Source organism: Nerophis ophidion, linkage group LG13, assembly GCF_033978795.1.
Source record: "Nerophis ophidion isolate RoL-2023_Sa linkage group LG13, RoL_Noph_v1.0, whole genome shotgun sequence".
NCBI classification, from domain to species: domain Eukaryota; kingdom Metazoa; phylum Chordata; class Actinopteri; order Syngnathiformes; family Syngnathidae; genus Nerophis; species Nerophis ophidion.
Window position 1 is genome coordinate 60,576,193 of NC_084623.1, and position 26,018 is coordinate 60,602,210.

Here is a 26,018-nt window from a genome sequence, read left to right on the forward strand (position 1 = left end):
GTCATACGCAAATACGGTATTAGCTTTCACTGTTATGCTGATGACACCCAACTTTACATGCCCCTAAAGCTGACCAACATGCCGGACTGTAGTCAGTTGGAAGCGTGTCTTAATGAAATTAAACAATGGATGTCCGCTAACTTTTTGCAACTTAATGCCAAAAAAACGGAAATGCTGATTATCGGTCCTGCTAGACACCGACCTCTATTTAATAATACAACTCTAACATTTGACAACCAAATAATAAAACAAGGTGACTCTGTAAAAAATCTGGGTATTATCTTCGACCCAACTCTCTCCTTTGAGTCACACATTAAAAGCGTTACTAAAACGGCCTTCTTTCATCTCCGTAATATCGCTAAAATTCGCTCCATTTTGTCCACTAAAGACGCCGAGATCATTATCCATGCGTTTGTTACGTCTCGTCTCGATTACTGTAACGTATTATTTTCGGGTCTCCCCATGTCTAGCATTAAAAGATTACAGTTGGTACAAAATGCGGCTGCTAGACTTTTGACAAGAACAAGAAAGTTTGATCATATTACGCCTGTACTGGCTCACCTGCACTGGCTTCCTGTGCACTTAAGATGTGACTTTAAGGTTTTATTACTTACGTATAAAATACTACACGGTCTAGCTCCAGCCTATCTTGCCGATTGTATTGTACCGTATGTCCCGGCAAGAAATCTGCGTTCAAAAGACTCCGGCTTATTAGTGATTCCTAGAGCTCAAAAAAAGTCTGCGGGCTATAGAGCATTTTCCGTTCGGGCTCCAGTACTCTGGAATGCCCTCCCGGTAACAGTTCGAGATGCTACCTCAGTAGAAGCATTTAAGTCTCATCTTAAAACTCATTTGTATACTCTAGCCTTTAAATAGACCTCCTTTTTAGACCAGTTGATCTGCCGCTTCTTTTCTTTCTCCTATGTCCCCCCCTCCCTTGTGGAGGGGGTCCGGTCCGATGACCATGGATGAAGTACTGACTGTCCAGAGTCGAGACCCAGGATGGACCGCTCGTCGGGACCCAGGATGGACCGCTCGCCTGTATCGGTTGGGGACATCTCTACGCTGCTGATCCGCTTCAGATGGTTTCCTGTGGACGGGACTCTCGCTGCTGTCTTGGAGCCACTATGGATTGAACTTTCACAGTATCATGTTGGACCCGCTCGACATCCATTGCTTTCGGTCCCCTAGAGGGGGGGGGTTGCCCACATCTGAGGTCCTCTCCAAGGTTTCTCATAGTCAGCATTGTCGCTGGCGTCCCACTGAATGTGAATTCTCCCTGCCCACTGGGTGTGAGTTTTCCTTGCCCTTTTGTGGGTTCTTCCGAGGATGTTGTAGTCGTAATGATTTGTGCAGTCCTTTGAGACATTTGTGATTTGGGGCTATATAAATAAACATTGATTGATTGATTGATACATATTTTATATATACACTGAAAGTATATATGTAATGTAGTAGCATTAATGATAACATGGTAAATGGTTGTACTTGTATAGTGCTTTTCTACCTTTTTTTTTTAAGGAATTCGAAGCGCTTTGACAGTATTTCCACATTTGCCCATTCACACACACATTCACACACACTGATGGCGGGAACTGCCATGCAAGGTGCTAACCAGGACCCATCAGGAGCAAGGGTGATGTGTCTTGCCCAAGGACACAACGGACGTGACTAGGATGGTAGAAGGTGGGGATTGAACCAGTAACCCTCAGATTGCTGGCACAGCCACTTTCCCGGGACAGCGTGGCGAAGTTTGGAAAAAACATGTTATATTTACATAATTGATGTACACACTGTTAGTATATATTTAATGTAGTAGCATTAATAATAACATGTAGTATTTACATATTTTATATACACACTGTAAGTATATATGTCATGTAGTAACATTCATAATAACATGTAGTATTTACATATTTTATATACACACTAAGTATATATGTCATGTAGTAACATTCATAATAACATTTAATATTTATATATTTTATATGCACACTATATATTTCATGTAGTAACATTCATAATAACATGTAATAGTTACATCTTTTGATCATTTTAAGTATTAATTTCACATCACAATGTTTACTTTCCCTTCAACATCAACAAGACTACTAATCATGTCAGACTTGATGAGAGACAACAAAGACTACATTGGGACAAATGATGATCCAGAAACTTCTATTTTTGAGCCTGAACATAAGGAGGATGATCTACAAGTTTTAGAAGCTAAACAGATGCAGTATTGTTGGCGCTTTTTTGATGTTTTTTAGAGGACATTATGGGTGCAAAAAGAACTCCAATTAGCTCCATTGTTAGCTACCTCTTACTTGCCGTATTAAACTAGTTAGAATGTGTTCTATTCTTAAGTAAGGACTGTGAATAGCTGCGTTTCCATTACCCCTAGAAATGTGTCAAACATAAATATCACTATAAGAAACTGGTAACGCAAACACCCAAAAAACAGTTTCATGAGGTGTTTTTTGATGTAGAAGTTTTGGTCAAAATCAAGATGGAAGTACTTTTGGCACGGCAGCTAATGCTGGGCAACATTTGCAGTTCCCATATAGGATGTGTTTGTTAGCCAACATGCTGACTGTGTGTTGTTGTGCTGCAGGGGGCTTCCTGTCGGATGCAGGCTGGTATGCAGACGCAGAGAAAGTCTTTCTTTCCTGCTTGCAGCTCTGTGCTCTCCACAGTGAGGTGCTGCACTGCTACAGGGCTGTGGAATGTTGTGTCAGGTCAGTCATCTTCTTTTCTCTTTATACACCCTCCATACGTGCACAGCTTCTGTTTATACACCCTCCATACATGCAAAGCTTCTGTTTATACACCCTCCATACATGCACAGCTTCTGTTTATACACCCTCCATACATGCACAGCTTCTGTTTATACACCCTCCATACGTGCACAGCTTCTGTTTATACACCCTCCATACATGCACAGATTCTGTTTATACACCCTCCATACATGCACAGCTTCTGTTTATACACCCTCCATACGTGCACAGCTTCTGTTTATACACCCTCCATACATGCACAGCTTCTGTTTATACACCCTCCATACGTGCAAAGCTTCTGTTTATACACCCTCCATACATGCACAGCTTCTGTTTATACACCCTCCATACGTGCAAAGCTTCTGTTTATACACCCTCCATACATGCAAAGCTTCTGTTTATACACCCTGCATACATGCAAAGCTTCTGTTTATACACCCTCCATACATGCAAAGCTTCTGTTTATACACCCTCCATACATGCACAGATTCTGTTTATACACCCTCCATACATGCACAGCTTCTGTTTATACACCCTCCATACATGCACAGATTCTGTTTATACACCCTCCATACGTGCACAGCTTCTGTTTATACACCCTCCATACATGCACAGCTTCTGTTTATACACCCTCCATACGTGCAAAGCTTCTGTTTATACACCCTCCATACATGCAAAGCTTCTGTTTATACACCCTGCATACATGCAAAGCTTCTGTTTATACACCCTCCATACATGCAAAGCTTCTGTTTATACACCCTCCATACATGCACAGCTTCTGTTTATACACCCTCCATACGTGCAAAGCTTCTGTTTATACACCCTCCATACATGCAAAGCTTCTGTTTATACACCCTCCATACATGCACAGCTTCTGTTTATACACCCTCCATACATGCAAAGCTTCTGTTTATACACCCTCCATACATGCAAAGCTTCTGTTTATACACCCTCCATACATGCAAAGCTTCTGTTTATACACCCTCCATACATGCAAAGCTTCTGTTTATACACCCTCCATACGTGCACAGCTTCTGTTTATACACCCTCCATACATGCACAGCTTCTGTTTATACACCCTCCATACATGCAAAGCTTCTGTTTATACACCCTCCATACGTGCAAAGCTTCTGTTTATACACCCTCCATACATGCACAGCTTCTGTTTATACACCCTCCATACATGCAAAGCTTCTGTTTATACACCCTCCATACATGCACAGCTTCTGTTTATACACCCTCCATACATGCACAGCTTCTGTTTATACACCCTCCATACGTGCACAGCTTCTGTTTATACACCCTCCATACATGCAAAGCTTCTGTTTATACACCCTCCATACATGCACAGCTTCTGTTTATACACCCTCCATACATGCACAGCTTCTGTTTATACACCCTCCATACGTGCAAAGCTTCTGTTTATACACCCTCCATACATGCAAAGCTTCTGTTTATACACCCTGCATACATGCAAAGCTTCTGTTTATACACCCTCCATACATGCAAAGCTTCTGTTTATACACCCTCCATACATGCACAGCTTCTGTTTATACACCCTCCATACGTGCAAAGCTTCTGTTTATACACCCTCCATACATGCACAGCTTCTGTTTATACACCCTCCATACATGCAAAGCTTCTGTTTATACACCCTCCATACATGCACAGCTTCTGTTTATACACCCTCCATACATGCAAAGCTTCTGTTTATACACCCTCCATACATGCAAAGCTTCTGTTTATACACCCTCCATACATGCAAAGCTTCTGTTTATACACCCTCCATACATGCACAGCTTCTGTTTATACACCCTCCATACGTGCAAAGCTTCTGTTTATACACCCTCCATACATGCAAAGCTTCTGTTTATACACCCTCCATACATGTAAAGCTTCTGTTTATACACCCTCCATACATGCAAAGCTTCTGTTTATACACCCTCCATACATGCACAGCTTCTGTTTATACACCCTCCATACATGCACAGCTTCTGTTTATACACCCTCCATACATGCAAAGCTTCTGTTTATACACCCTCCATACGTGCAAAGCTTCTGTTTATACACCCTCCATACATGCACAGCTTCTGTTTATACACCCTCCATACATGCAAAGCTTCTGTTTATACACCCTCCATACATGCACAGCTTCTGTTTATACACCCTCCATACATGTAAAGCTTCTGTTTATACACCCTCCATACATGCAAAGCTTCTGTTTATACACCCTCCATACATGTAAAGCTTCTGTTTATACACCCTCCATACATGCACAGCTTCTGTTTATACACCCTCCATACATGTAAAGCTTCTGTTTATACACCCTCCATACATGCAAAGCTTCTGTTTATACACCCTCCATACATGCACAGCTTCTGTTTATACACCCTCCATACATGTAAAGCTTCTGTTTATACACCCTCCATACATGCAAAGCTTCTGTTTATACACCCTCCATACATGTAAAGCTTCTGTTTATACACCCTCCATACATGCACAGCTTCTGTTTATACACCCTCCATACATGCAAAGCTTCTGTTTATACACCCTCCATACATGCACAGCTTCTGTTTATACACCCTCCATACATGCAAAGCTTCTGTTTATACACCCTCCATACGTGCAAAGCTTCTGTTTATACACCCTCCATACATGCACAGCTTCTGTTTATACACCCTCCATACATGTAAAGCTTCTGTTTATACACCCTCCATACATGCAAAGCTTCTGTTTATACACCCTCCATACATGCAAAGCTTCTGTTTATACACCCTGCATACATGCACAGCTTCTGTTTATACACCCTCCATACATGCAAAGCTTCTGTTTATACACCCTCCATACATGCACAGCTTCTGTTTATACACCCTCCATACATGCACAGCTTCTGTTTATACACCCTCCATACATGCAAAGCTTCTGTTTATACACCCTCCATACGTGCAAAGCTTTGTTTCCCTTTACAAGGTGAAAGTAGTGGATGATGTAAGTTCATAACATGCAACTGAAGATATGTCAAGACTTCTCTGGTCATCATATGGGTGATCATAACTTACAGTTGATGAAAAGCTACCATTGAAATTCTGAGGTTTGCATCAACTGTAAGTCAGGTCATCAACATTAGAACAGAACAGACTTTATATCACTTTCATATTGGAGGTTGAATTGCGGACATGAATGACCTTTGCAGCATATTCTCATGTTTGGACTTTTTCCTCTATATCACATCAATGTCTGCACACACACACACGCACGCACGCACGCACGCACCCACCCACACACACGCGCACACACGCACACACACACACACACACACACACACACACCTGTGATACACTTTCAGTTTATCCATCTCTCAGTGGTTTTCTGTGATGCTATCATGAAGCTGGAAAGACATTTGCATAATAGTGGACTTGAATGTTCCATTGAAGTGTGTAACAACATATCATTCCTTTGACTTCAATGAGTGAAAGACAAGCAATGAGGAGTGTTGGGAGGAATGTGAAAGTGTTTTGCGAGCCTGATACACAAACGTTAGTATTGGACTAAATAACCAGGGGGCATTGAACTGCCAACCTGGGTAATGACTTCAGTTCACAACTTGGACAGGCTTGAACATTTTTGCATTAAGTTCCTAAAAACTTGGACCAGTGTAAAGACATTAGCATCTTAGATTCCAACTCCTCTACAGTGGACACTTTTTTAACCTACACGGCTCTTTTTTTCTGAAAGAAGAAATACATCTTGACATTACTTTAGTAATCTAGCCATTAGTTTGTGTGATTAATCACATAAAAACACACAACGTGTCTTTTAGGGGAAATAAAAAGTGATTATTCGGCTTGCCGTAACCTTCATTCTTTTTTAATTTTCTAATTTAAATGTTTTATTTAATTTTATTTTTCATTGATATTTTTATTCATTTTATTTTATTAATATGAATTTTTTCCATTCTTTTTCTAATGAATCACCAACAATGCAACTGCACTTTTAACACGTTGATAAAATAATAATTAATTATAACCATAATATATTATAATTATATTAATTATATAATTAATTTAGTAAGTAAAGTAACATAAGTAATGAATTAAGTGAGTATAGTGACATAAGTAATTAATTAAGTAAGAAAAGTAACAAGTGAGTAATTAAGTAAGTAAAGTTACGCTACATAAGTGAGTAAGTAAATAAGGTAACAAGTAATTAAGTAAGTAAAGTAACATAAGTAATTATTTAAGTAAGTAAAGTAACATAATGAAGTACCAGTGCATATGAAGGTCAGTCAGTATGAACAAGTAGATGAGAAAAGGAGCCCAATGAGACACTGGATCCTCTTCATGTTGGTTTCATGTCATCTTCATGTCCACAGGATGTACACAATGGTAACTGTAAATATTGTATTGATGTACACAATGGTAACTGTAAATATTGTATTGATGTCCACAATGGTAAGTGTAAATATTGTATTGATGTCCACAATGGTAACTGTAAATATTGTATTGATGTCCACAATGGTAACTGTAAATATTGTATTGATGTACACAATGGTAACTGTAAATATTGTATTGATGTACACAATGGTAACTGTAAATATTGTATTGATGTACACAATGGTAACTGTAAATATTGTATTGATGTCCACAATGGTAAGTGTAAATATTGTATTGATGTCGACAGGATCCTTCATGTCCGCAATGGTAACTGTAAGTACCACCTGGGAGAAGACACCTTCAAGCTGGCTCAGTCTCACATGGACAAGTTAGCCAAACATGGTCACCAGGCCAACAAGGCAGCGCTCTATGGAGAACTGTGTGCCTTGCTCTTTGCCAAAAGTCACTATGATGAGGTAGGATTGTATGCTATACAATTATGTACTATGTGATTATATACTATGATGAGGTAGGATTATATATTAAACCAGTATATCCCATATGATTATATATTATGATGAGGTATTATTATGTACTATATGACTATATACTAGGATTATATACTATGATGAGGTACACTTATGTTATATGATTATATAATTGGAGTATGTCATGTAGTATTACTGTTACATCATGTGGTATCACTGTTAAGTCATGTAGTGTCACATGTAGTATTACTGTTACATCATGTAGTATTACTTTTGCGTCGTGTAGTATTACTGTTACATCATGTAGTATTACTGTTACATCATGTGGTATAACTGCTACGTCATGTAGTATTACTGTTACGTCATGTAGTATTACTGTTACGTCATGTAGTATTACTGTCACATCATGTAGTGTTACTGTTACATCGTGTGGTATTACTGTTACATCATGTAGTATTACTGTTACGTCATGTAGTATTACTGTTACATCATGTAGTGTTACTGTTACATCATGTGGTATTACTGTTGCATCATGTAGTGTTACTGTTACATCATGTAGTATTACTGTTACATCATGTGGTATTACTGTTACATCATGTAGTATTACTGTTGCATCATGTGGTATTACTGTTACATCATGTAGTATTACTGTTACATCATGTAGTATTACTGTTGCATCATGTGGTATTACTGTTACATCATGTAGTATTACTGTTACATCATGTAGTATTACTGTTGCATCATGTAGTGTTACTGTTACATCATGTAGTATTACTGTTACATCATGTGGTATTACTGTTACATCATGTAGTATTACTGTTACATCATGTAGTATTACTGTTACATCATGTAGTATTACTGTTACGTCATGTAGTATTACTGTTACATCATGTTGTATTACTGTTACATCATGTGGTATAACTGTTACATCATGTAGTGTTACTGTTACATCATGTGGTATAACTGTTACATCATGTAGTATTACTGTTACATCATGTAGTATTACTGTTGCATCATGTAGTGTTACTGTTACATCATGTAGTATTACTGTTACATCATGTGGTATTACTGTTACATCATGTAGTATTACTGTTACATCATGTAGTATTACTGGTCATCTTGTTATATTACTGCTGCATCATGTCATGTAGTATTACGTCATGTGGTATTACTGTTCATCATGTAGCATTACCCTTACATCATGTAGTATTACTATTACGTCATGTGGTACTACTGTTAAGTCATGTAGTGTTACGTCATGTAGTATTACTGCTATAACATGTAGTATTACTCTTACATCATGAAGTATTACTGTTACGTCATGTGGTACTACTGTTAAGTCATGTAGTATTACTGTTATGACATGTAGTATTACTGTTCATCATGTTGTATTACTCTTACATGATGTAGTATTACTACTACACATGTACTACTACCAACATGTCTACTAATGTAATGTTCCAGGCATACTTTTAATCATTTTAATTTTCCTGAAGGAATCAATAAAGTACAATCTATCTATACATCTATACATACATCTATGCCCATGGTGTATCATCATGTAGTATTATTACTACCAACATGTGTACTTCTGGAATGTTCCAGGCATACCCATGGTGTATCATCATGTAGTATTACTACTACCAACATGTGTACTTCTGGAATGTTCCAGGCATACCCATGGTGTATCATCATGTAGTATTACTACTACCAACATGTGTACTTCTGGAATGTTCCAGGCATACCGATGGTGTATCATCATGTAGTATTACTACTACCAACATGTGTACTTCTGGAATGTTCCAGGCATACCGATGGTGTATCGAGGCCATGAAGGAGATCACTCCAGGGCTGCCAGTCAAAGTGGTGGTAGATGTCCTTCGCCAGGCCTCCAAGGTCACTTCATGTTCTTCACATTTCTACATGCTGGGGTCATCATCATGTACACATCTTTGTGTTCGCAGGCTCAAAAGTATACATAATAATACTACAATATTTTAGTAAAACTAGTCCTTAGTTGTGGTGTCTTCCTCCTGGTACTGATAGTTCCTTCTTCATCATCAGAAGTAGGAGCTGAGTGAAGAAGGAGAATCATGGATAACAAAACACTACATTGCAGCATCACTTCCAACAATTGTACACACGTACACCATCTTTACCAACAATTGTACACACGTACACCATCTTTACCAACAATTGTACACACGTACACCATCTTTACCAACAATTGTACACACGTACACCATCTTTACCAACAATTGTACACACGTACACCATCTTTACCAACAATTGTACACACGTACACCTTCTTTACCAACAATTGTACATACGTACACCTTCTTTACCAACAATTGTACACAAGTATACCTTCTTTAGCAAAAGTTGTACACACGTACACCTTCTTTACCAACAATTGTACACAAGTACACCTTCTTTACCAACAATTGTACACACGTACACCTTCTTTACCAACAATTGTACACACGTACACCTTCTTTACCAACAATTGTACACACGTACACCTTCTTTACCAACAATTGTACACACGTACACCATCTTTACCAACAATTGTACACACGTACACCATCTTTACCAACAACTGTACACACGTACACCATCTTTACCAACAATTGTACACACGTACACCTTCTTTACCAACAATTGTACACACGTACACCATCTTTACCAACAATTGTACACACGTACACCTTCTTTACCAACAATTGTACACACGTACACCTTCTTTACCAACAATTGTACACAAGTACACTTTCTTTAGCACTTTGTAGGGATGAAGAATCAAAGGAAACCAAGTTGCCCTGAAGTGTAAACACAGGAAAGAGAGAGCTGACACTAAATTTAGTCCAAACTTGCAGCTTCTCGCACAACCCAAAAACATGTCGATAGATACTTATTAGCGGTGCGGGAAAATTCAATTAACATACGAATCGCAACTGTTATTAACACACAATTCTGAACGGATTCATCATTTTCAAGAATCAAGCCACTTTAAAAATGTTTTCATTATCATTCCTAGAGAAAAGAATATATTGTGAGACTCATGTAGAATGTTAATGGTGTATATTTGTCCACAATACAAGTGTGCTGACACTCCAAGAAGTTTCATCTTGGTGCACTGCACTATTAAGTCATGACTCACTCTTCAAATCTAACATTCCAACTCTTTTTGAGGATGAAGCAGGCTAACCTTGAGCTTTGTTGATGACCACTAATGGTATCGGAGAGTGATCCTCAAACGGTGGTATGCCAAACAAGCACTTAGTTACATTTTCAAACACAGTGTTACTCTTCCAACTCTGCTAAATAAAACCCCTGCCTTGTTTTAACAAGTATTTAGGCCTACTGTGTTTTCCTGTGCTTGGAGGGACACGTGTGTAGAAGGTATATGTTTGAACCTGCATTGTACTGCCGTGGACATGTGACTCCATGTATTTAAGATGTGTGACTTCTTCCCCGGAGAAGAGGTGGAGTCCATAATGTGTGCATGTGCAAGAACTTATTTGTCTAATGTTTGTTGTGCTGCAGGCCTGTGTGGTGAAGAGAGAGTTCAGGAAAGCAGAGCAGCTGATTAAACATGCCGTGTTTCTAGCAAGGTAAGATTTTTACTCTGCTTCCTCTACATGTGATGACATCATCTCAATAACATCTTCATGCCTTGTCTTACAGAGAACACTTTGGCCACAAGCATCCCAAATACTCGGACACACTGCTTGACTATGGATTTTACTTATTAAATGTAGATAATATATGCCAGTCAGTTGCTATTTACCAGGTAAGTAGGTCATTAAGTAGCTCCACTCCTTTTACAGCCTTCTTTATTATTCAGTAGTCAGGTATATAAGTGGCTTAAAAACTTACTACACATATAGAGTAGGAAATAGGCACTGAAACTACACGTTTAGAGAAGGAAATAGGCACTGACACTACACCTATAGAGTAGGAAATAGGCACTGACACTACACATATAGAAAAGGAAATAGGCACTGACACTACACATATAGAGAAGGAAATAGGCACTGACACTACACATATAGAGAAGGAAATAGGCACTGACACTACACGTATAGAGAAGGAAATAGGCACTGACACTACACATATAGAGAAGGAAATAGGCACTGACATTACACATATAGAGAAGGAAATAGGCACTGACACTACACATATAGAGTTGGAAATAGGCACTGACACTACACATATAGAGAAGGAAATAGGCACTGACACTACACATATAGAGAAAGAAATAGGCACTGACACTACACATATAGAGAAGGAAATAGGCACTGACACTACACATATAGAGTAGGAAATAGGCACTGACACTACACATATAGAGAAGGAAATAGGCACTGACACTACACATATAGAGAAGGAAATAGGCACTGACACTACACATATAGAGAAGGAAATAGGCACTGACACTACACATATAGAGAAGGAAATAGGCACTGACACTACACATATAGAGAAGGAAATAGGCACTGACACTACACATATAGAGAAGGAAATAGGCACTGACACTACACATATAGAGTAGGAAATAGGCACTGACACTACACATATAGAAAAGGAAATAGGCACTGACACTACACATATAGAGAAGGAAATAGGCACTGACACTACACATATAGAGAAGGAAATAGGCACTGACACTACACATATAGAGTAGGAAATAGGCACTGACACTACACATATAGAGTAGGAAATAGGCACTGACACTACACATATAGAGAAGGAAATAGGCACTGACACTACAGATCTAGAGTAGGAAATAGGCACTGACACCACACATATAGAGAAGGAAATAGGCACTGACACTACAGATCTAGAGTAGGAAATAGGCCCTGACACTACACATATAGAGAAGGAAATAGGCACTGACACTACACCTATAGAGAAGGAAATAGGCACTGACACTAACATATCCACATAACTTTTAAACATATGTCAGTTGGATGACACATGGACATACATGCTAACTAGCATATGTTAGCATGTATGTCCATGTTTATTTGACCGGGCTAGCATGCTAACATTGGTTGCAGGGACATACTAGCTTTATTAGACAAGATCATAGACTGTGTTAGATAATATAGTTGACATAGCAAATGTCCATATTTGACAAGTCATAAGAAAAGGTAAATAAATGCCTGACTTACCTATCAAGGAGGAAATGAGCAAGTTTGGCGTAAGATGAAAAAATGGTCTCCATCTTTCAAAAGTATCCCTGATATAAATCCTGCTTTAGTTCCTGGCTTTGTCATGAATAAGTTGAGAATGGTAACTTTTAGAGTGACTAAGAAGGTCTGACATGTTTAGTAACTTTACCGGTGGCAGTAGCCGGACCAAGATGGCAACCTGGATGTAACACACTCACAGACTTTCTCATTGGTCAAAGTGTGGAGGGCGGGGCATTAAAATGAAAACAATAACACTATTTCAGGGCTGTAAATGTCATCTAGAAATGATCATATGAACTGCTGTTATCAGTTGTAGAACAAAGATAGTTTATTAATGACTTATCACGGACACTGTTTATTTTGTTGCAAACCAAATGTCAATATTTGCCACATGTTTGTGTGGCTGTTAATGCTGTCATGTGTGTAACATTGACATGTTCCACTACACTTGATGCTGTAATCCATGCAATGGTTGCTCCTTTGAAAGAAACACGCCCATCTTAATGACTTGTTGTTGTCATGACAACTACAGACAACATCACACATGCATCGCCCACATGGCACACAATAGTACACTATTAAGCTTTTTATTCAGACACTTGTGATTAAGGGCTATATAAATCAACTTTGATTGATTGATTGATAGAAATCAGTGGCAGTGATTGCCAAGCATTATTGAGCCGAGGAACACTTTGGACTTTAGAAACATCTCACAGGACATCACTGCCACCTGGTGGAAAATGGTTTACTTGTTGTATAATACATGGAAAGAGATGCTTGTGGTAGCACATACCTGATGATGTGCAACGCCTACCATCCAGATAGATAGATAGTACTTTATCGATTCCTTCACACAATGGTCTTGACCTGGATTGCTGCTCAGGTGTTTAGGTAGAAAGACCTTCATGCTGCCATTAAAGTCCTTGTGCTTCTCCCTCCCAGACAGCACTGGACATCAGGCAGTCAGTGTTTGGAGGCAAGAACATCCACGTTGCCACAGCCCATGAAGACCTGGCCTATTCCTCCTACGTCCACCAGTACAGTTCTGGGAAGTTCATTGATGCTCTGTGAGTCCAGTTGACCTGCATGTTTTAAGTCTGTGGTCAGGACTGGATGTTGACCTGGGCTCTGTGTTCAGGTTCCATGCAGAACGTGCCATCGACATCATCACTCACATTCTGCCTGAAGACCACCTGCTGCTGGCTTCCTCCAAGAGGGTCAAAGGTAAGAACACATCATTGTTGAGGGTTGTACTAGTATAGTACTGCAACACTAATGAATCATATTCTGTACTGTACTCCCTCTAAAAATGTATTTCATTTATTTTAACGGGCATGCTGGCGCTGGTTTTAGGAGCAGAGGAGCATGTATGGCAGCGCACACACACAGAGTACCTCCAAGCAGACACAGTGTGTAGACAGAAAAGGGAGAATAGACACATTTTGGTGTATAAAGTCAAGATAAAGGTGAAGTTCTAACACTGAAACACCCTCAGGAAGAGCTGCTTTAACACATGGCTAACATCCATCCACAGTGTTTGAGCTACTTCTAAATCACTAATCCTGGTCTCCATGGCGATGAATAAAGTGAGTTTCTTACAAGTGGCATTATCACTGGAGGACCAGGAATAGCTAAACATGCTTCACTACACAGCGTAGGAGGATACAATAGCTGTAAACACCATGTGTGGATCTACACCTGACATCCACTGTAATGATACCAAGTGCAGGAGCATACTGTATATAGTCGATACTACTTTGATTACATCGATATTTTTTATCATCACAAAATCTTTTTTCCTTTTGAAAAAAATATATATTATGTTTATAAAGTCAGTAAATACGTCCCTGGACGCACGCGGACTTTAAATATGACCGATGTATCTGTAAATACTTGGTATCGGATCGATACCTACATTTGTCATATCATCCACAACTTATGTCAAGTATCAAAGAAGAGAAGAATAAGTGATTATTATATTTGAACAGAAGTGGAGATAGAACATGTTCAAACAGGAAGTAAGCAAATATTAACAGTAAATAAACAAGTACAAACCCTGTTTCCATATGAGTTGGGAAATTGTGTTAGATGTAAATATAAACAGAATACAAAGATTTGAAAATCCTTTTCAAGCCATATTCAGTTGAATATGCTACAAAGACAACATATTTCATCTTCAAACTCATAAACTTTTTTTGTTTTGCAAATAGTCATTAACTTTAGAATTTGATGCCAGCAACACGTGACAAAGAAGTTGGGAAAGGTGGCAATAAATACTGATAAGGTTGAGGAATGCTCATCAAACACTTATTTGGAACATCCCACAGGTGTGCAGGCTAATTGGGAACAGGTGGGTGCCATGATTGGCTATAAAAACAGCTTCCCAGTCTTTCACAAGAAAGGATGGGGCGAGGTACACCCCTTTGTCCACAACTGTGTGAGCAAATAGTCAAACAGTTTAAGAACAACCTTTCTCAAAGTGACATTGCAAGAAATTGAGGGATTTCAACATCTACGCTCCATAATATCATCAAAAGGTTCAGAGAATCTGGAGAAATCACTCCACGTAAGCAGCATGGCCGGAAACCAACATTGAATGAGCGTGACCTTCCATCCCTCAGACGGCACTGTATCAAAAAACCACATCCATCTCTAAAGGATATCACCACATGGGCTCAGAACACTTCAGAAAACCACTGTCACTAAATACAGTTGGTCGCTACATCTTTAAGTGAAAGTTAAAGCTCTACTATGCAAAGCCAAAACCATTTATCAACAACATCCAGAAACGCCGCCAGCTTCTCTGGGCTTGAGCTCATCTAAGATGGACTGATGCAAAGTGGAAAAGTGTTCTGTGGTCTGACGAGTCCACATTTCAAATTGTTTTTGGAAATATTCCACATTGTGTCATCCGGACCAAAGGGGAAGCGAACCGTCCAGACTGTTATCCACGCAAAGTGTAAAAGCCAGCATGTGTGATGGTATGGGGGTGCATTAGTGGCCAAGGCATGGGTAACTTACACATCTGTGAAGGCACCATTAATGCTGAAAGGTACATACAGGTTTTGGAACAACATATGCTGCCATCTAAGCGCCGTCTTTTTCATGGACGCCCCTGCTTATTTCAGCAAGACAATGCCAAGCCACATTCAGCACGTGTTACAACAGCGTGGCTTCGTAGTAAAAGAGTGCAGGTACTTTCCTGGCCCGCCTGCAGTCCAGACCTGTCTCCCATGGAAAATGTGTGAAGCGTAAAATAGGACAGCGGAGACCCCGGACTGTTGAAGGACTGAAGCTCTACATAAAACAAGAATGGGAAAGAATTCCACTTTCAAAGCTTCAACAATTAGTTTCCTCAGTTCCCAAACGTTTATTGAGTGTTGTTAAAAGAAAAGGTGATGTAACACAGTGGTGAACATGCCCTTTCCCAACTACTTTGGCACGTGTTGCAGTCATGAAATTCTATTATTATTTGCAAAAAAAAAATAAAGTTTATGAGTTTGAACATCAAATATGTTGTCTTTGTAGCATATTCAACTGAATATGGCTTGAAAAGGATTTTCAAATCTTTGTATTCCGTTTATTTTTACATCTAACACCATTTCCCAACTCATATGGAAACGGGGTTTGTAGATTAATAATCTATTTTTACAGTTTGTCCCTCATAATGTGTACAAAGGGACACAATATGTTACTGCATTTGTCAGCAGACTAATTAGGAGTCTTTCTTTGTTTACGTACTACTAAAAGACAAGTTGTCTAGTATGTTGACTATTTTATTTAAGGACTAAATGACAATAATAAACATATGTTTCATGTACACTAACATTTTTTGTTACAATAAAGACAATGATGACATTTTTTGTGGACCCCTTTATTTAGAAAAGTATGGAAATACATTTTAGTAGCGCTACCACAATGTTGTTATGGGTACAAGCTAGTACCAGCTAATACCAGCTAGTACCAGCTAGTACCAGCTAGTACCAGCTAGTACCCAGTGCAACACACAGCAAGTGTTGCTGCTGCCCCCTAGTGGCTCCACCTGGATGCAACTCTTCATAAGGACTTGTCTCCAGTCATTCCATCTGCTGCTGATGTCGACATCTTTGTTTGCTTTGGACCTCAGCTCTCATCCTGGAAGAAATTGCCATCGATTGCCACAACAAAGAGAGAGAAGAGCGCCTCCTGCAGGAAGCACACGACCTGCACCTGTCCTCCTTGCAGCTGGCTAAGAAGGCCTTTGGAGAGTTCAACGTGCAGACAGCCAAGCACTATGGCAACCTGGGACGCCTCTACCAGTCCATGAGGAAGTTCAAGGTCAGCACGCATCAACTAAGATCAGTTGGATCACTTCACTTCACCTTAAACACACTTGAAGTTCTAGTGTTCATCAAGCACGTAGTACTAGTGTTCATCAAGCACGTAGTACTAGTGTTCATCAAGCACGTAGTACTAGTGTTCATCAAGCACGTAGTACTAGTGTTCATCAAGCACGTAGTACTAGTGTTCATCAAGCACATAGTACTAGTGTTCATCAAGCACGTAGTACTAGTGTTCATCAAGCACGTAGTACTAGTGTTCATCAAGCACGTAGTACTAGTGTTCATCAAGCACATAGTACTAGTGTTCATCAAGCACATAGTACTAGTGTTCATCAAGCACATAGTACTAGTGTTCATCAAGCACATAGTACTAGTGTTCATCAAGCACATAGTACTAGTGTTCATCAAGCACGTAGTACTAGTGTTCATCAAGCACATAGTACTAGTGTTCATCAAGCACATAGTACTAGTGTTGATGAAGTGAGTTGATACTGACTTGCAGGAAGCAGAGGAGATGCACATTAAAGCCATCCAGATTAAGGAGCAGCTCCTGGGCCATGAAGACTATGAGGTGGCACTATCTGTTGGTCACCTGGCCTCGCTCTACAACTACGACATGAACCAGTATGAAGATGCAGAGAGACTCTACCTGCGCTCCATCGCTATTGGTCAGATCTATTCTTCCATTTCATTTAATCCAACTATACTTATCATTAAACATACTTATATTGTGCTATCAGACCTTATATTTGATATCATTATGCTACCATACTTTATATTTGATATCATTAAACACTTACATAGTGGTATCATTCTGTATATTTGATATCATTAAACACTTACATAGTGGTATCATTCTGTATATTTGATATCATTAACACACTTATATAGTGGTATCATTCTGTATATTTGATATCATTAACACACTTATACAGTGGTATCATTCTGTATATTTGATACCATTTACACACTTATATAGTGGTATCATTCTGTATATTTGATATTAACACACTTATACAGTGGTATCATTTTGTATATTTGATACCATTACCACACTTATAGTGGTATCATTCTGTATATTTGATACCATTAACACACTTATACAGTGGTATCATTCTGTATATTTGATACCATTTACACACTTATATAGTATCATTCTGTATATTTGATATCATTTACACACTTATATAGTGGTATCATTCTGTATATTTGATATTAACACACTTATACAGTGGTATCATTCTGTATATTTGATATCATTAACACACTTATACAGTGGTATCATTCTGTATATTTGATACCATTAACACACTTATACAGTCGTATCATTCTGTATATTTGATACCATTAACACACTTATATAGTGGTATCATTCTGTATATTTGATATCATTAACACACTTATACAGTGGTATCATTTTGTATATTTGATATCATTAACACACTTACACAGTGGTATCATTCTGTATATGTGATATCATTAACACACTTATATAGTGGTATCATTCTGTATATTTGATATCATTAACACACTTATATAGTGGTATCATTCTGTATATTTGATACCATTTACACACTTATATAGTGGTATCATTCTGTATATTTGATACCATTAACACACTTATACAGTGGTATCATTCTGTATATTTGATATCATTAACACACTCATATAGTGGTATCATTTTGTATATTTGATATCATTAACACACTTACACAGTGGTATCATTCTGTATATTTGATATCATTAACACACTTATATAGTGGTATCATTCTGTATATTTGATATCATTAACACACTTATACAGTGGTATCATTCTGTATATTTGATACCATTAACACACTTATAGTGGTATCATTCTGTATATTTGATACCATTTAGACACTTATATAGTGGTATCATTCTGTATATTTGATATCATTAACACACTTATATAGTGGTATCATTCTGTATATTTAATACCATTTACACACTTATATAGTGGTATCATTCTGTATATTTGATATTAACACACTTATACAGTGGTATCATTCTGTATATTTGATACCATTAACACACTTATAGTGGTATCATTCTGTATATTTGATACCATTTAGACACTTATATAGTGGTATCATTCTGTATATTTGATATTAACACACTTATACAGTGGTATCATTCTGTATATTTGATATCATTAACACACTTATATAGTGGTATCATTCTGTATATTTGATATTAACACACTTATACAGTGGTATCATTCTGTATATTTGATATCATTAACACACTTATACAGTGGTATCATTCTGTATATTTGATACCATTAACACACTTATATAGTGGTATCATTCTGTATATTTGATATCATTAACACACTTATACAGTGGTATCATTCTGTACATTTGATACCATTAACACACTTATAGTGGTATCATTCTGTATATTTGATACCATTAACACACTTATACAGTGGTATCATTCTGTATATTTGATATCATTAACACACTTATAGTGGTATCATTCTGTATATTTGATATCATTAAACACTTACATAGTGGTATCATTCTGTATATTTGATATCATTAAACACTTACATAGTGGTATCATTCTGTATATTTGATATCATTAACACACTTATATAGTGGTATCATTCTGTATATTTGATATCATTAACACACTTATACAGTGGTATCATTCTGTATATTTGATACCATTAACACACTTATACAGTGGTATCATTCTGTATATTTGATACCATTAACACACTTATAGTGGTATCATTCTGTATATTTGATACCATTTACACACTTATATAGTATCATTCTGTATATTTGATATCATTTACACACTTATATAGTGGTATCATTCTGTATATTTGATACCATTTGGACACTTATATAGTGGTATCATTCTGTATATTTGATATCATTTACACACTTATATAGTGGTATCATTCTGTATATTTGATATTTGATATCATTAACACACTTATATAGTGGTATCATTCTGTATGTTTGATACCATTTACACACTTATATAGTGGTATCATTCTGTATATTTGATATCATTAATACACTTATACAGTGGTATCATTCTGTATATTTGATATCGTTAACACACTTCTATAGTGGCCCCAAAGGGAATAAGCGGTAGCAAATGGATGTATGGATGAATAGTGGTATCATTCTGTATATTTGATATCATTAAAACACTTATACAGTGGTATCATTCTGTATATTTGATACCATTAACACACTTATACAGTGGTATCATTCTGTATATTTGATACCATTAACACACTTATAGTGGTATCATTCTGTATATTTGATACCATTTACACACTTATATAGTATCATTCTGTATATTTGATATCATTTACACACTTATATAGTGGTATCATTCTGTATATTTGATACCATTTAGACACTTATATAGTGGTATCATTCTGTATATTTGATATCATTTACACACTTATATAGTGGTATCATTCTGTATATTTGATATTTGATATCATTAACACACTTATATAGTGGTATCATTCTGTATGTTTGATACCATTTACACACTTATACAGTGGTATCATTCTGTATATTTGATATCATTAATACACTTATACAGTGGTATCATTCTGTATATTTGATATCGTTAACACACTTATACAGTGGTATCATTCTGTATATTTGATATCGTTAACACACTTCTATAGTGGCCCCAAAGGGAATAAGCGGTAGCAAATGGATGTATGGATGAATAGTGGTATCATTCTGTATATTTGATATCATTAAAACACTTATATAGTGGTATCATTCTGTATATTTGATATCATTAACACACTTTTCTAGTTGTATCACGCTGTATGTTAGAGGCCATTAAAACACTCATATAGTAGTATGATACTGTACATTTGATATCACAGGAAAGAAGCTGTTTGGAGAAGGATACAGTGGTCTGGAGTACGACTACCGAGGTCTGATCAAGCTCTACAACTCCTTGGGGAACTACGAAAAGGTCTTTGAGTATCACAACATTTTATCCAACTGGAATCGACTGAGGGATCGGCAGTTTGCGGTGGCCGACGCCCTGGAGGACGTCAACACCACGCCCCTTCAGACCCAGGAAGTGGTTCGAGCCTTCCTATTGGCTCAAAGCTTAGGCCACCAAACTCCGATCCATCCCAGCCTGGGCTGACACGGCACGCCAGCAAGGAGCACGGCACGAGGAGCAGGTAGACGAGGTGCGCTCACCTGGGAGTACTGACAGGAAGTAAGTGTAAGTACCTTCTCAGGTGACGTCCACACCACACTGATCTTTTCAAAAGTCATTCCAAGTGATGATTGTGCATAGCTGATGTTGTTGTTGTTGTTGTTGTTCACCTTGAATGTTCTCAAGTGCACACTCTTACCAACACCTGTGCCTTTTGAAAATATCCACCTCAACATGCGGACAGGAGACTTAGCCACGCCCCTTTTCTCTCACCTTGGACACCTGGACCATGACATGACATTTCACTCACACATGGACGTCTTTTCATGGCAGACACATCTAGAAAATAAAACTTATACATGTTGCAAATCTTTTCTTCTTTTCTACACTACCTGCAGTCATTTGTAACCTGGGACATGTCTCTCAAATGCCAGCATGCTAACGTTAGCATGACTGAGGTGCACACCTACAAAAAAGCTAGCACGCTAACAACTTATTTAACACTGAAGTCTATACCGGCAAAATTAGCAACACGAGCTAGCGTGCTAAAATGTGTCAAGTATTCAAGTAGATTACTCTGAGGTCCATCCATCCATTTTCTGCCACTTATTCCCGTTCGGGGTCGCGGGGGGCGCTGAGGTGTGCACCTGAAATATGTGTCTCAATGGCTAATCCATCAATCAAACTTCATTTATGAAGCGCTTGTCATACATCAAAGAAATGCAACGCAAAGTGCTTTACAAAGTTAAAAACCACACACACACACACACACACACACACACACACACACACACACACACACACACACACACACACACACACACACACACACACACACACAACTATATGGATCAATGATTGCATGGCTGAGTACAGAGGAGACCTTCAAGTTAAAGTAGCACTGATAGTCTGACACACACACTAGGTGTCCTCTGCATTTGACCCATCCCCTTGTTCACCCCCTGGGAGGTGAGGGGAGCAGTGAGCAGCAGGAGTGCTGCGCCCGAGAATTGTTTATGGTGATTTAACCCCCAATTCCAAGCCTTGATGCTGAGTGCCAAGCAGGGAGGTCATGGCTCCCATTTTTATAGTCTTTGGTATGACTCGGTCGGGGTTTGAAAGATGTTCCATAGACGGGGGGGCCACCATGGTGTAAAGATGTTCCATAGACGGGGGGCCACCATGGTGTAAAGATGTTCCATAGGTGGGGGGGCCACCATGGTGTAAAGATGTTCCATAGGTGGGGGGGCCACCACGGTGTAAAGATGTTCCATAGACGGGGGGGCCACAATGGTGTAAAGATGTTCCATAGACGGGGGGGCCACCATGGTGTAAAGATGTTCCATAGACGGGGGGGCCACCACGGTGTAAAGATGTTCCATAGACGGGGGGGCCACCATGGTGTAAAGATGTTCCATAGACGGGGGGGCCACCACGGTGTAAAGATGTTCCATAGGTGGGGGGGCCACCATGGTGTAAAGATGTTCCATAGGTGGGGGGGCCACCACGGTGTAAAGATGTTCCATAGACGGGGGGGCCACAATGGTGTAAAGATGTTCCATAGACGGGGGGGCCACCACGGTGTAAAGATGTTCCATAGACGGGGGGGCCACCACGGTGTAAAGATGTTCCATAGACGGGGGGGCCACCACGGTGTAAAGATGTTCCATAGGCGGGGGGGCCACCACGGTGTAAAGATGTTCCATAGACGGGGGGGCCACCACGGTGTAAAGATGTTCCATAGACGGGGGGGCCACCACGGTGTAAAGATGTTCCATAGGCGGGGGGGCCACCACGGTGTAAAGATGTTCCATAGACGGGGGGGCCACCACGGTGTAAAGATGTTCCATAGGCGGGGGGGCCACCACGGTGTAAAGATGTTCCATAGACGGGGGGGCCACCACGGTGTAAAGATGTTCCATAGACGGGGGGGCCACCACGGTGTAAAGATGTTCCATAGACGGGGGGGCCACCACGGTGTAAAGATGTTCCATAGACAGGGGGGCCACCACGGTGTAAAGATGTTCCATAGACGGGGGGGCCACAATGGTGTAAAGATGTTCCATAGACGGGGGGCACCACGGTGTAAAGATGTTCCATAGACGGGGGGGCCACAATGGTGTAAAGATGTTCCATAGACGGGGGGGCCACCACGGTGTAAAGATGTTCCATAGACGGGGGGGGCACCACGGTGTAAAGATGTTCCATGGACGGGGGGGCCACCACGGTGTAAAGATGTTCCATGGACGGGGGGGCCACCATGGTGTAAAGATGTTCCATAGGTGGGGGGGCCACCATGGTGTAAAGATGTTCCATAGACGGGGGGGCCACCATGGTGTAAAGATGTTCCATAGGTGGGGGGGCCACCATGGTGTAAAGATGTTCCATAGACGGGGGGGCCACCACGGTGGAAAGATGTTCCATAGACGGGGGGGCCACCACGGTGGAAAGATGTTCCATAGACGGGGGGGCCACCACGGTGGAAAGATGTTCCATAGACGGGGGGGCCACCACGGTGTAAAGATGTTCCATAGACGGGGGGGCCACCACGGTGGAAAGATGTTCCATAGACGGGGGGGCCACCACGGTGTAAAGATGTTCCATAGACGGGGGGGCCACCACGGTGTAAAGATGTTCCATAGGTGGGGGGGCCACCACGGTGTAAAGATGTTCCATAGACGGGGGGGCCACCACGGTGTAAAGATGTTCCATAGGCGGGGGGGCCACCACGGTGTAAAGATGTTCCATAGGCGGGGGGGCCACCACGGTGTAAAGATGTTCCATAGACGGGGGGGCCACCACGGTGTAAAGATGTTCCATAGACGGGGGGGCCACCACGGTGTAAAGATGTTCCATAGGTGGGGGGGCCACCACGGTGTAAAGATGTTCCATAGACGGGGGGGCCACCACGGTGTAAAGATGTTCCATAGACGGGGGGGCCACCACGGTGTAAAGATGTTCCATAGACGGGGGGGCCACCACGGTGTAAAGATGTTCCATAGGCGGGGGGGCCACCACGGTGTAAAGATGTTCCATAGACGGGGGGGCCACCACGGTGTAAAGATGTTCCATAGGCGGGGGGGCCACCACGGTGTAAAGATGTTCCATAGACGGGGGGGCCACCACGGTGTAAAGATGTTCCATAGACGGGGGGGCCACCACGGTGTAAAGATGTTCCATAGACGGGGGGGCCACAATGGTGTAAAGATGTTCCATAGACGGGGGGCACCACGGTGTAAAGATGTTCCATAGACGGGGGGGCCACAATGGTGTAAAGATGTTCCATAGACGGGGGGGCCACCACGGTGTAAAGATGTTCCATAGACGGGGGGGCCACCACGGTGTAAAGATGTTCCATAGACGGGGGGGCCACCACGGTGTAAAGATGTTCCATAGGCGGGGGGGCCACCACGGTGTAAAGATGTTCCATAGACGGGGGGGCCACCACGGTGTAAAGATGTTCCATAGACGGGGGGGCCACCACGGTGTAAAGATGTTCCATAGGCGGGGGGGCCACCACGGTGTAAAGATGTTCCATAGACGGGGGGGCCACCACGGTGTAAAGATGTTCCATAGACGGGGGGGCCACCACGGTGTAAAGATGTTCCATAGACGGGGGGGCCACAATGGTGTAAAGATGTTCCATAGACGGGGGGCACCACGGTGTAAAGATGTTCCATAGACGGGGGGGCCACAATGGTGTAAAGATGTTCCATAGACGGGGGGGCCACCACGGTGTAAAGATGTTCCATAGACGGGGGGGGCACCACGGTGTAAAGATGTTCCATGGACGGGGGGGCCACCACGGTGTAAAGATGTTCCATGGACGGGGGGGCCACCATGGTGTAAAGATGTTCCATAGGTGGGGGGGCCACCATGGTGTAAAGATGTTCCATAGACGGGGGGGCCACCATGGTGTAAAGATGTTCCATAGGTGGGGGGGCCACCATGGTGTAAAGATGTTCCATAGACGGGGGGGCCACCACGGTGGAAAGATGTTCCATAGACGGGGGGGCCACCACGGTGGAAAGATGTTCCATAGACGGGGGGGCCACCACGGTGGAAAGATGTTCCATAGACGGGGGGGCCACCATGGTGTAAAGATGTTCCATAGACGGGGGGGCCACCATGGTGTAAAGATGTTCCATAGACGGGGGGGCCACCACGGTGTAAAGATGTTCCATAGGTGGGGGGGCCACCATGGTGTAAAGATGTTCCATAGACGGGGGGGCCACCACGGTGTAAAGATGTTCCATAGACGGGGGGGCCACCACGGTGTAAAGATGTTCCATAGGTGGGGGGGCCACCATGGTGTAAAGATGTTCCATAGACGGGGGGGCCACCATGGTGTAAAGATGTTCCATAGACGGGGGGGCCACCACGGTGTAAAGATGTTCCATAGGTGGGGGGGCCACCACGGTGTAAAGATGTTCCATAGGCGGGGGGGCCACCACGGTGTAAAGATGTTCCATAGGTGGGGGGGCCACCACGGTGTAAAGATGTTCCATAGGTGGGGGGGCCACCACGGTGTAAAGATGTTCCATAGGCGGGGGGGCCACCACGGTGTAAAGATGTTCCATAGGTGTCTGACAGACAGGAAGTGAAGCACCTGTGAAGTGTACCAGGCACCCAGCAGGTGTTTCAGTCCATCTCAAAGAATGAGGTGGTCTACTGGATC

The 26,018-nt window shown here is 40.9% G+C and overlaps 1 protein-coding gene across 1 annotated transcript in view; it reads left to right on the plus strand.

Annotated features, from left to right (window-relative positions):
- appbp2 (amyloid beta precursor protein (cytoplasmic tail) binding protein 2) overlaps positions 1-21,709 on the plus strand; it is a 37,772-nt gene extending 16,063 nt beyond the window's left edge. Inside the window, exons 4-13 of the mRNA XM_061919331.1 lie at positions 2,615-2,738; positions 7,458-7,626; positions 9,445-9,534; positions 11,185-11,252; positions 11,326-11,431; positions 13,779-13,903; positions 13,975-14,060; positions 16,963-17,153; positions 17,661-17,826; positions 21,054-21,709. Of these exons, the coding sequence (XP_061775315.1) occupies positions 2,615-2,738; positions 7,458-7,626; positions 9,445-9,534; positions 11,185-11,252; positions 11,326-11,431; positions 13,779-13,903; positions 13,975-14,060; positions 16,963-17,153; positions 17,661-17,826; positions 21,054-21,325 (1,397 nt within the window). The 3' untranslated portion in view covers positions 21,326-21,709. The remainder of the gene's footprint in view (positions 1-2,614; positions 2,739-7,457; positions 7,627-9,444; positions 9,535-11,184; positions 11,253-11,325; positions 11,432-13,778; positions 13,904-13,974; positions 14,061-16,962; positions 17,154-17,660; positions 17,827-21,053) is intronic.
- The last annotated feature ends 4,309 nt before the right edge of the window (positions 21,710-26,018 follow it).